The sequence below is a fragment of the Crocuta crocuta genome, unplaced genomic scaffold (assembly GCF_008692635.1).
Source record: "Crocuta crocuta isolate KB4526 unplaced genomic scaffold, BGI_CrCroc_1.0 scaffold91-1, whole genome shotgun sequence".
NCBI lineage: Eukaryota > Metazoa > Chordata > Mammalia > Carnivora > Hyaenidae > Crocuta > Crocuta crocuta.
The window spans coordinates 589,779-603,065 of NW_027551575.1; the positions used below are offsets into that span (position 1 = coordinate 589,779).

Below are 13,287 nucleotides of genomic sequence, written 5' to 3' on the forward strand. Positions count from 1 at the left end.
ATATGTATACATAAACTGTATAAATATATATACATATATCCTCTCTCCCAATAGATCGCAGTCCAACCATGCAATCCAAAAGGTGGCTCTGCATAGATGCCCAGCATGAAGTTCACCGCCTGAGCCAACCCTGAAGCAAGGCGCACTCTTTTAGTCCTTCTGATAGGTTTTCTCTCAGTTTTTTTTTTTTGTTTTTGTTTAAAACCAAGCTACTGCAGCTTCAAGTATTTTGCATTACATAGAATATTTTTTATAAATTAGTTCATGTTATATTTTCAATATTCAGACATATACTATAATATATATACAGTACAATAAATGCTCTCATTCTTTTTTTAATTTTTTTTTTTTTGATAAATCCCTGAGAATGTATGTTGACAGTCGCTAAGTTTCCACATGCACAAGCATCGTGTGCCATGCTTCCGGACGAACAGCACTGCAAAGCCACGTGGGTCAGCCTTTTAACTATTAGTATTTCATTTTGTTGGTTTGTTTAAATATGCTGAAAATGTAAAGATGAGTTACAAAGGAGTAAAGCTGAATCCATTCGAGGTACTTATCACAGGATGGAGGTGTTTTGTTTGGTTTTTAAAGCCATTTCANCGCCACTTGACAACATATACTCAGTGTAAACCAAACCTTTTTAACCTCTCTCTCATACAAAACCGAAAAAAAAAAATAAAAATTATAATAAAATAAAAGGAAAGAAAAAAAGTAAGAAAAAGGGAAAAAAATTAAAAAACACACAAACTTTCACAACATGACAATTTAGTCTGCAAACGCAATATAACTATACACATATAATACCGGTGTGGCTCTGTTCTTTAAGTTAAAAAGGGTACAAAGGCAGGCTCAAGTAAAAACAAACCATCCCTCCCTTCCCACCCCCCACCCCCATTCATACAAGTTCTATCAACCAAACCTCTCCCGAACCAACATCATCAGTTTCTTTTTGCCTTTGTAGATTTGTTTCAGGTTGTCGATAAACTGTGTAAACTGAATGTGTCCATCATGCGCCATTAAGAAGGTCTCTCGGGCCTTGCTGAGGAACTCTATAAACTCACTATAGTGCCGAGGACTGATGTGTGTGAGTCTCGAGTGTGTCGTGTTGATGTAGGCCCCGATTGTGGCATCCAAGAGCTGCCTCAAGGGGGCTTTGTCCAGTGACATGAGCTTACCAGAGTTCCTCCTTCCGTGAAGTCCCACCATGCCAGGAGTGGTCAGAGTGCATCTGCGCAAAATGTCTGACAGTACCGTTGCACACTTGACACTCTTGACCACCAGAGGTATTATAGCTGCAAGCTCGTTTTTACCAAGGGAGTGGCTGAGCGCACAGGCCCACAAAACGTCATTAATGGCAGGGTGTGTGTCCTGATTGTAGCTCAGGTTGAGATGGGTCATGGCCAGAGTGGCCAGCTTGTAGGCCCTCATGGGGTACCCGCGGTGCTCCATGTACCGTGCTATTGTAAAGAGCTGGGTGTAGCTCATGCCGGTTGTAGCAGCGTCGAGAACAATTTGGTACGCTGTCTCAAAAGCTATGTGATCCTTTTCGCACAGGGTCAGCGCGGAGAGGGCACAGTTCTGAGGGTCCTTCATGGCACACTGCAATGCAAGTGTCCGGGCACTGCTGGCCAGCTTTTCCTGCTGGTGGCAGTCCAGGTGGAGGCGAACGATGGTGCTGTTGGACATCACGGTCGTTGCAACTATGCTTGTGGCCTCGGTGGGAGTAAAGAGCGTAAACCAGCTCTGCATGATGCTGTCCAGGGCATAAACACCTTCAAGGAACACAGAGAAGCCCTATTACTGACGAGGAGGCTGCCCAGAGGTCTTGCCTTATTTCCACCTAATACTCAATGTTTACATGGTGAACCATCACAGGACATGAGCTAGGCCATGAAATCCTGGAAGGTAACGTATGTGGGTGCAACCTTTTAGAATAAGGTTATGACAGATTATTATTTGGTGAAATACCTAAAGGAAACATAAACTTCCCCTAATAAACTTCCTCGCTGGCTGGTATTTGCACTGAGCTGCTTGCCATTTCAGAAAATGGCTTTTTGCTAATTGAGTTCTAGTTCACTGGGGCCTCCTGTCAGTTATCCACTACAGAATCTGAGTCAGAAAAAATGACAACTGTCACCAAAAGCAAAGAGTTTTTTATGGGGGATATGTGTTTGTATGTAGTTTAAAGCACACACAATACAAAATGATTAAGACCCACAAAGCAGCAGAAAAATAGGACCCACCATCAAGAGAAAAAAGCCAACAGAAGCAGACCTACAGGTGACTCAGATACTGGAATGACTGACAAGACCTTTATAAAATAAGCATCGTAAGTGCAGAGACCCAACGTGGCTTGAGCCACAGGAAAGGCTAACTGTGAGTGATTTAAAGAGAAGGTACTAAAACTCAAAGAGAAGTAGGTATATACCTTGGTGCAGGGGTACGGAAGTTGTATTAACAGTTCTCCAACCGGTATTATTTTTGTACTGCTTCACTAAAGCAGCTCAACGATTTAATGATATAAATTTTATACTGAGATCAGTTCCCTTTTTTCCAAAGTAACAAACCATGGAGATTAATAAAAGAAAAAAAAAAGAATGATTTTACAATGTCTAAACACTCAGGTGGCAGTGCCCTCTCAGCAAGAGGTGTATATACCCTTTTTTGATGCAAACAGGAAGATGGACAATTTAACCAACACTTATTTAAAGCAGCCACCATTTTGTTTGTTGGCATTCCTACTGGAAATGTAATTTTCCTTAGTACTGATTTACTGCTACAGAGGGGGAATGGTTGGTTGATGGTCTTACAAACTGCAGATTATGGGCAATCAGGAGGATCTTCTTAGGGCTAGCTTTCACATACGTGCAAGCTTACCTAACCCACACTCAGTAGTCATTTATCTGCCAGATACGACGACATATGCCCTCAGATGATAAAGAAAAATCTCAGCACAACGAGATTAAGTTTATATTATTTTAATTAAAATGGACTGAACCACTAACCGACAGTCTCAGTAGTTTCAAATGTGGTTTCCAGCCTACCAAGGATTCACTCTAGAACTCTTTAATATAAAACTACAAACCTGATAATGATCTCACAGTTCATGAATTCGAGCCCCACATCGGGCTGTGCTGGCACCATGGAGCCTGCTTGAGATTCTCCCTCTCCCTCACTCTCTGCCCTTTCCCCACTCACTCTTAATCTCACTCAAAATAAATAAAAATTAAAAATTAAAAAAACAAACCACAGGCCTGATTATCACAAAAAGTTACTAAAAGCACCTTAAGAATGACAGAAATGAACAAAAAGCATTTGCCTAGTGACTTATTCAATTTTAAACAAGAGTGTGAAGCCCCACAAATGTGATTGTTGAGAAGAGGAATAGTATAACTAAAGGCTGGGGGCAGCGGTTGGAAGAAGGAAGACTGTGCGTTGCTAGAAGCAGCAAGGAGCCTTCGAGAAATCAAGGTAAAAGGGGGAAAACATTCTTGTATGTGTAAATGAGGAGTTAAATCCAACCAGGAGGCACCTGGGAAAGCTCCTCCTCCAGAGTTTACCTACCCACTTCAGTAGCACACGTCACCAGCCACCTCACCATCTCCCGCCGTCGCCAATTTAAGGTGGACAGTGTCATTCGCATAACCTATATAAACAGAGGATAACAAATTATTTCAGAAGATTACCCTAAGTCAATGGAAAAAGGAAATAATTCATCCCAAGGTATAAACTAGTAGTATTCCCTATGACCAGGAGGATGGAGAGCCACATTTAGAGCAAAGCTCTGCATATCCATTTAGATTCGACCATGGCTTCCCTAACTGGCCTTGACCCTGCCTAGAAAGCCGGAGGCCCACATTCTACTCCAAATGGGCCGAATGACCAGATGCACCATCCTGGGCAAGTTGTTCAATTATCATATTTCTCATCTGCAAAATCAGAGGGCTGGACTGCAGCATTAAGCAGAGTCCATGCCCCCATCTCCTCCACAGCTTTCACATATTCTCTGGTTCCAGATTTCTGAGGCTCCTCATGACCTAATCCTGACTAGGAACCCTCAGTTGGCAAACACGTATTTTAAAATAATCCTTTTAGTTACTCCTTCAAAATCTGGTTGTTCTTTTTTTCTGGTGATCAAGAAGATAATCCCAAGTACATGGAAAGAAATTATTTTTTGGCATCATTAGTCATCTGATTTTGTTTTTTACTTTCTAATAAGATCCTAAAATAAATTTATCCACCTTTTCCTACTTCCCCCATTCTTGAAGATATAGAACATCAGGCAAATGGCATGCCTCAGGCCTTAGAAAGGCACTGTGATATTCCTTCTTGGGTCCTATAAAGAATAAGGCAGGGACTAAGGGCTCCGTAATATACCATTTATTCAAAAAAACCTGCCAGAATTCCAAATAACCAGAAAGCTTGTATTACTGGTTCTTCCTGCATCATACCTTAAAGAGGCAAATGATAACCAAAATAAGCCAAATAGCACAAATTTATTTTTGAAATGAAACTTCTAAAATGTCATTGTATAGCCTAAATGCAATCCTCTCTACCCTCTACTTATACAGTACTATACTGTATAGTATCTTCCTGTAATCTAATTCTTTAAACTTTATTCATCATCCTAAGGAGACTCCATAACTAAAAATCCGGATTAATCATCTGATCAGGACATTCTATTCCCCATACGTAATTAAGGTAATTAGGTAACAATCCCATTCAATGCTTTTAATGGTAAAAAAAAAAAAAAAGTAAATAGAAATTCCCTGAGACAGATCAAAATATAAACTTTTCAGTTCCTGGTTTACACTGTAACTGTTTTTAGACAGTAAGGAAGCAAACATCCACTTGTATGACTAAGAAAGCCTGCCAGAAAGCTGGAACTGGACCCTGGCCCAATCATTCCTCCTTTACCTAATTTTCTCAGGATTATAAAAAGGAGCTGGAACTGCTCATCTATTATGAAAATGCAAACATCAATAAAACTTCATACTGCCTCTAAAAATTTAACTCCCACAAATGATTCTTTATTATACACGATAGTTTTACTTCAGTCTCTTACTAGCAACAATCTCCTCCATTCATTAAAGGAAAAAGAGCGGTGTTAAGGCTGTAATTCAGAAAATGACTTTTTTTTTTTTTTTTACTGAAAGACACATACAGGACTTCTAAAAGGACAGTCCCCACACCTCAGGCAGCAGTATGGTTCAGCTGGCAATGACCACAGCTCTGAAGTACAGTGCTCTCCTAAAGTCTAACAGTTTTGTGCACTGAAGGGTCATTTGCCTGCACTAAAATATCCAAACAGAAACAACCCTAAGATGATGCCTTTACTTAGCAGTTCTTGGTGCCCCAGGAAAGACAACCAGTCATGTACCTGCAGGCCCAGCTCCAGAGACACTTTCAAAAGAGTGATGTCTGGCAAACTGTCCATGAGAGTTGCTATTTTGAATGCATCCTGGGCAAGCTTGAAGATGTGGGATGAGGAGTGAATGTTTTTCTGGATGGATTCTAATACTGTTTCCAGCCTCCGAACGTCGCCTGCAACGAACATGGGAAAACCAAACCAAAGCAAAACAAAACAAACAAAAGAAATCATACAACCACACACATACACATACACAAGAGGGAGGGAAAAAAGGAAACAAAACAGAATGCACAAGTTAATTTACCTGAAATGGTCACATATGGCACAGATGTCACTACAACTAAGTGTCCCAGAGTTACATGCCTATGTATCCTGCTTCACAGAAAAGATACCCGGAGACACATCCTCAGTGGTAAAAACATGTATTAACCAGAATGAACATGAGATAGTAAAAGCCCTCCTTCATTCCTACTTACATAGTTTTGGTGAATATACCAGGGAGCAAAAAAATACATCGCCTAACATTTTAATCTGCCTCTGGACCTGAACCACATTTACATGCCATGACACTAAACCTGAACTCTGCCAGCAGCACCTTTAACGATGCAATTAAAAGAGGAAACCGTCAGGCTCAAGTGAGTAACACCTGTTTTACCTTATAAGCTAATGTCCTTACAACTGGACATTAGCACCGCTACTGAGAGCTGGAGAGAAAACGCGACCCTTTAAATAAAAAGGCAAACTACTTAATCATGAAGTCTCCGGACAATCCAATACCTTTGGCTGCAGTTAGCATGGTGGATGCGAGCTCACACTGCTGGGATTCTATGTGGCTTAGGGTGAACCAGCGAGGATACCGGTTGGGGACAACTGACGCAATATGGTGTGGGCGGGTGAGGTCTCCAGTTGGAGCAGTAGATTCCAATACTAGTAACCTGCAATGAGAAGACAAGGCAGGTGTCTCCCAGTTAGTTCCAGTCCATCACCTTGGACACAGGGTCTGGTCAGAAAGCAGATGAGTGGGTAGATGCTGGGAGAAACTGTTCGGGTCCTTGGTGCAAGAAGAGCTGGTACAGCTACACTCTGCTATCTGGATGCCAAAGTCACCTTGTTAATTGCCTATTAGCAAACTTAACAGATTTCTTTTCCTTAGTATCATTCAAAAAACTGCAATTATTCAAGAAAATTAAGATACACAGCCATGAAGAGATCTGAAACATGAGGCTTGATGTTTACCTACTTTAAAATTTTTGAATCTTATCGCTCATTAAAAAAATACAAATCAACAGAAACGCATAGTCAGGTGAACATTTAAGACTGAGATTGCAACAGTCAGGGATCAGTGGATAGCTGGAATGGATAAGCTAACTCATTAAAATACAACATAAGAGGGGAGGTTAAACAAAAATGACCTCCTTTCCATAAATTCATACCTCCTGCAGAATTAGTTCGTTATTACTTCAGGAATTTGTAGTTAGAATATGTTCTAACAGTCCTATCAGAGATGAGGAATGCAAATGAACCAAGCATTTGTCCTTTGACAGTCTTGCATAAATTCAGTATGATCTCTCATTCCAATCAATCTATGTTTGATTAAGAGTATGTTGACAAATAAAGAACAATTATTGAAAACAAAGCACATGCTTAGCAATCTCTTTCAAATAGAAGTACCAAAGAGATAAGCAGAGTAGCTACGATAGCAATTATTCCTTTACAATCATCAAAATGCTGACCTTATTTCAGGTATACCAGTGTTAGGGACTATGGAATAAGAGCTGAAGACCAGAGGGTATGAGGCTGGCCTTGGGGCCTCACCCAAGAGCAGTTACTGCTCTGGTAAGTCAAATGCCTCACTTTCATTTCCTTTTATCTGGGGACAAAGGGATATGATCATTAAAGAGTGGCAAGGTAACCTATTAAGTAATAACAATTTTGGTGGAGTTGTTATTTAACTTTTCAAAAAACCCTGAATGTCCCTGTGTTCATAGCTGATCTTTCCAGAGTTGCTATAGAGGAAACTAGTCAACATACCTAAAAGGATGAGAAAATGAGTGCTAAAAACACCCTTTTCCAGATCTCCCACCCTTCCCTCACTTCCAGAAAGATGAAGCAAGTAAGCTATAGGTCTCTTCTTCCCCTGTTGCCCTGGCTGCCTTGAGAGGCTTTAGTAGGTGACACTACCTCCCTTCCACAGCAGTCCTTGAGCAGGACTAGTGGCAAGGAGAAGAAAGGAGGTGGAAAACAATCCCCCAGCGCCCTACTAATATCCCCATAAACAAACTGCCTTGGCAGCAACCAAGGACAAACCTAAGTGAGTTTCTGAGTGTTACAAAGCAAGCCCTTCCACCTGACAGATACTTTCCCCAAAGCTAGAATCATAAGGCAACTTTTTATTTTACTCCTAAACTTTACAGGGGTCATAGCAATCATACAACATTAGCACTCTTCCCTTTCAAACAGGAACAAAATTCTTAAGATTTATGGAAGCACAGAGCTAAGCATCTGTCTTCGTCTGACAACTTCTATTTCAGCTTCCAAAAATGGGAATAGAAACATACAAAACTGTGCCCTAAAATAGAAACCAAGGGGTATAAAGTAATTTGGTGGGGGGATTTTTGCTTATGTGAGTTAATTGATCTGGTGGTATTTTAAAAATTAGACAAGAAAGAACTTAACAAAGTTTCTCTGACAGGTTAAAGATATTTTGTGGCACCAAGGAAAGAATGCCAAGTTAAAAGACGTGAGACTCAGTACACAAAGACACACAGGTAGGTACATATGCACGCATGCATGCGCGCGCACACATGCACACGCGCACACGCACACACACACACATTCTCACTGCATAAAAAAGAGGCCTCCTGAAAGATATAAGCTACTCGCATAAAGGCAAGAATTTCTTTCGAAGCTACTACAATGGTGGCAGACACAGAAACTTTGATGAAAACATTCTATGGGATCAAATTACTCTCCGGCACCTCAAGCTCTTAGGTGTGTACATGGTCTGTCTTTCTTTGGTGACTACAACTGAGTCTAATCTGCACTTTAAAACAGGAGTGCTTTAATATTTAAAAAAGGAAAAATTCATGTTTTAAGAGAGGTAGATATGCCTTTCAGGTCCTTAACATTTAATAGGCAACATATAAGATTAAAAAAATATAAGCTTAAATTCATTAAAAAAACATTCACCTAGACAAATTCATGGTAAAAATGGTAAATATATTTGGTGAACAGACTTTAAAAAGGAAAGTGAAGGGGCACCTGAGCAGCTCAAGAATTGAGCATCTGACTCTTGATTTGGCCTCAGTTCATGATTCCAGGGTGGTGGAAGACAGCCCTGTGTTGGGCTCTGTGCTGTGTGGAGCCTGCTTGGGATTCTCTCTCTCCCTCTACCCCTCTCATGCACTCTAAAAAAAATTTTTAAAAATAAAACAAAAAGGAAAGTGAAAATAGAAAGGTCAGTGGCAGAGAACAACATAATCTAATTATTATTTATGGAAGGGAGGGCTGGGGAGGAGATGGAAGTAGTCAGACTGAGGAGAGCAGGTCCTACAAGATGCCTAATAGTGATGCCTTCAGCCCTGGCTACTGGGTCTCATCCTCTCTTATCCCGTCCAAGCAAGCACAAAGGGGTTTCAGTGATACTAGGGCCTTCCTGCACTATTGATGCAACAGATGTGAAAGGCTCCCCAGTTACTACATTTAGTCAAGTATATTTATTATTTACAACTGTTTCAAAATCTAATTTTTTTCAAAGCAATGAACTATTTAAGGAAGGTTTCAACTCTTGTTCCCTTGTGATTAAACTTGGCCTAATATCGTTCTCCAGCTTCAAGGAAAGTTAAGAAAAAGCCACCACGAGCGCAAGGATGACAGCGGCCTAGGAGACAATTTTTCCTTTACTGTAAAATAAAAAGCCAAACAAACCAACAAGCAAACCACCGCTACAACAATCCAAGAAGCATAAATAGTTTCTTTAGCTTTTCTGCTGCCTACAAGAAATACGAATGAATGAGAAGTCAGTTAACAGCCATTTTTCCCCAGTGGGGAATGTGGATTGCCTCTGCCCAATCGGGCTGTGAATACGTACCGCATTGCTCTCAGTGCAATTTTGTATGCCAATTCAGCATCATGAGGTAGGAGAGAGGTGAAGAGATACTTGGCAAATGTGTGCATTGGAACGCTCTCCCGATGGATTATTTCGCCTAAACCACTATATGGTCCGGCTGTGGGAAGAGAGCATACACATTTTACATTCCAAAAAAAGGAACTAAGACTTCTTGTAAAGTATATTTTTAAAAATTTTTATGTAACGTTATGACACACACAAGCTAATCTAGACAAGAATGTAATCAAAGTGACATAGTAGAAAGAAATACAATTCTTAGTAAAAAATGATTCCACAGGGTGTAGTATCCAGTATCCAATCACTTCAGGAGCAGTCCCCCAACTAACTGTACCATAGTGAAAATGAGAAATCACAGAACTGAAGGGCAGAGCTTTTTCATATTATAACTGCTTCAGAGAAAGAAATCGTCTGAAGCATAAGATCTCACTGAATTCAAGAGCCATCCGTTCTCAATGTGTGACATCTGAGCATCCAGATTTGCAAACGGACAGATGACTGTGAAGCTGAACTATAAAGCTACCCCCGGACCCCACCCGTCTTGTGGGCAGGGACAAGCCAGGTTTCCAGAAAAGAGTGCTCTGCCTCAAGGGAGGTCTCTAAATCACAAATCCCTATGCAAGGACTTTAAACATGGTGGCTTCTAATAAGCAGAAATAGGTATTAATTCTCGAAAAGCGATTAGTAACAAAAGAATAGTAACCCATTTGATACTCACCACAGGCAAAAGAAAAAAAAATGAAAGTAACTGGAAATCTACTACTTTGAGGGCTCCAAAAGACCAATTTCAAAAGTAAAATCACATTTAAGCTGTCAAAACTCATTTCTTAGTAAGTTATGACAGGCATGGTGGCAGAGCTAACTTCCCCTGTGAGCCCTCTGAATGCTGCCCTAAGAAAGGCAATACCAAATTTTAAAATAAATTTTGAAAGGAAACCACAGTGGTTAGTTCAACTACTTTCCACTTAGGTACTTTGAGGTTCAGTTACTGTAAAGTGTTTAATAAATTAGTTTCCATGTCACCTTTGGGTAACATATGTTTCATGATTTCTAGAATTATGAACCATGACACTACTGCTCAAAGGACATAATACATTTGTTTTCCATAAGAAAAATCAGTCTCGCGAAGAGTTTCGAATGCAAGAAATGGCAGCTCACAAGAAATGGTGAGAAGGGCTGGAAGCGGGCACTGAGTAGGAGCGTGATACATTAAAGATAAAAGAGAGTATTTTTAACATTTCAGTATTTTTTGGTTAGTATTTTTGAATTACTCATTATTTAAGGATTTTGAAAATCGTATTTTCATAAAAATTTGCTTTTTTACCTAGGCAAACTAAAATCCATCCTAGATTTCTAATTTTACCAAATCTATGGCCCTTCTTTTTACCTTTAAGACATTTAAAAAGATTTTGCAAAAGTTGATATAGCAGTATAGTTCTGCATTTAGTTTAACCATTGAGGTCAAATTATTTAAATTATTATTATGGACTGAATGTGTATATACCCCACCCCATTCATATGCAGAAGCCCCAACTCCCAAGGTGACTATACTTGGGAGATAAGGCCTTTACAGAGGTAATGAAAGTTAAAAGGGTTCATAGGGTATGGCCCTGATCCAATAGGCTTAGGGTCCTTATAAGAACAGATATCAAAGAGTTCTCTATCTCTTTCTACCCCTCTGCCTTGTGAGAGCACAAGGAGAAGACAGACATTTACAAGACAAGAAGAGACAGCTCACCAGAAATTTAACTGTCTGAGCACTTTGATCCTAGACTTCCCAGCCTCCAGCACTGTGAGAAATTTCTATTGTTTAAGCCACGCGCTCTGCAGTATTTTGTTATGGCAGCCCAGGCACACTAAGACACTAACTCTGTTTTACTTAACGCCTAGTTATAGCAAATTTGTAGACTATCCATTTTCTTCATTTCTCCTCCATTTCCTTTCAATGTTTCCCTTAAATTGCCAAGTTGCCTTTTCATGCCATGCCAAACCACACAGGATGCATAATCAACACTTCTTGTTATGACACCTCTCAACAATAAAAATATTCAGTAGATTATTCAGAATTACTTGTAGATGAACAATGAGTGTAATCCCTGAACTCCCAAAAGTCCTTTACCATTACATCAATGGGTCCAATGTGCCAATACTGCATTGTGGTCAAAAGTGACTAACACACAGCAACAATACAGGGTTACTGCTTCTTCTTTTGCAGAAAAGTTAGCAGATTTTATTTCAGAATAGTTAGCATCTGCTAACTATTTTGCCCCTGAAATTTACAGAGTGTAAATACATGAAGAACTGGATGTCCCAGTGCAGTCAACTCAGTCATGGAGAGCTTATTTTCAGACGTTTACAGACATGGTCCTTGGGCTTCCCCTTGGACTGCTTCCTGTACTGCATTACCCATTCTTTACAGTCCTAGCAGGATGGGGAAAGGAAAGGAGGCTGCGATGAATCAACAGCGCTCCTTATCAGGTACAGTTCTTAAAAAAATGTTTAATGGGGAGAGATGCACTAATCAAAAGCTAAGAAAAAGTTTTAAAACATTCATGAGTAATGAACATGGAGACAATTAAAAAGGCAAATGATAAACAGATATCAGACACTATCAACTCTAAAAAGCACACATTCTCTTCCTGTCCTTCAGTATAATGGAAATCAGAAGTCAGTTACTAAGAGCTGATGACAGCATAAAAGTTCGTGGCTAATGGTACTGCTTATATCAAAAGGAATTCAACAGGAGGGAACTAAAAACAGTAATGAAAGAATGAAGATCACCTGAAATTTGCCAAGATAGGCTTTTTTTTAATCTTTAGAAGAAAAAAAAAGTCAAAGGAGTGCTTCAAAAAAATTATAAGGAATTTTACCAAAATTATACTTGTTATTAAGAACATTTTCCCTTCGAAATACACTTCTAAAACACACAAATGTATAATACTATAATATATTTGATAAAGGATTTTCTTTCAAAGAGATCATTAGCTTTGGACAAATAAAAGAGGTTGTGAAATGCTATTTTCTCTAAATCCTTTCCCCGTATGCAACCGTTCTGAATATACGATGAAAACATCACACTTGATCAATCACAGAGAATCCCACAATAAGTACAATCACAGAGAATCCCACAGTAAGTACCCATGTACTTAAGGTATAGAAGCAATTTTACCTAGTAGGCATCACCTAAATTTGCATAAAAGATTAGGCTAGTATACAAATTATACTTACTCTTTTTTAGGGAAAAAAACCCACTTTTTAAAAATAATGCCAGCCAAAATTTCTTATTTAGCTCTTGAACTTACAAGAAGAGAATTAGACTTTGCCTTAGAGAGTCCATGAAACTTTGAACTTGGTGAATCTATGCCTAATGAATTCTCTGAAATAATTAGCACAGTGGAAATTCATTCCTGGAGCCTTCAGTCCTTTGCTAGCACGTGTAAAATGACATATTCAAAACCCAGATGTCATGTAAAAGCCGTAACAATAGTTCAGAGGAATGCCAATGAATTTCCATTTCATTATTTACTTGATCAAGTAAATACGTACATGGCTACCAGCAAGAAGTCGCCAAATATCAAATTTAACATTTATCTCAGTAACAACATAGACTAAATAGCAACAGTCCTTTCCAAAGCTTGTGGCATTAAAGGGGGCTCACTTCTAACAGGCTATATCCCACTACCACTTATATCAAATGACACACAACGGGACACAGGTACTTTTTGATTAAGTGATACTACTTTCTGGATAGTAAACATTCCTGTGACGCTCTATGGCCATACCAATC

General features: G+C 39.5%; 1 protein-coding gene across 1 annotated transcript in view; it reads right to left on the reverse strand.

Moving 5' to 3' along the window:
* Window positions 1-640: 640 nt before the first annotated feature.
* Window positions 641-13,287, reverse strand: part of ZSWIM6 (zinc finger SWIM-type containing 6) — a 144,341-nt gene continuing 131,694 nt past the window's right edge. The window contains exons 13-17 of the mRNA XM_077751431.1: window positions 9,465-9,600; window positions 6,152-6,309; window positions 5,384-5,547; window positions 3,568-3,649; window positions 641-1,775 (exon numbers count right to left, since the gene is read on the reverse strand). Coding sequence (XP_077607557.1) covers window positions 913-1,775; window positions 3,568-3,649; window positions 5,384-5,547; window positions 6,152-6,309; window positions 9,465-9,600 — 1,403 coding nt within the window. The 3' untranslated portion in view covers window positions 641-912. The remainder of the gene's footprint in view (window positions 1,776-3,567; window positions 3,650-5,383; window positions 5,548-6,151; window positions 6,310-9,464; window positions 9,601-13,287) is intronic.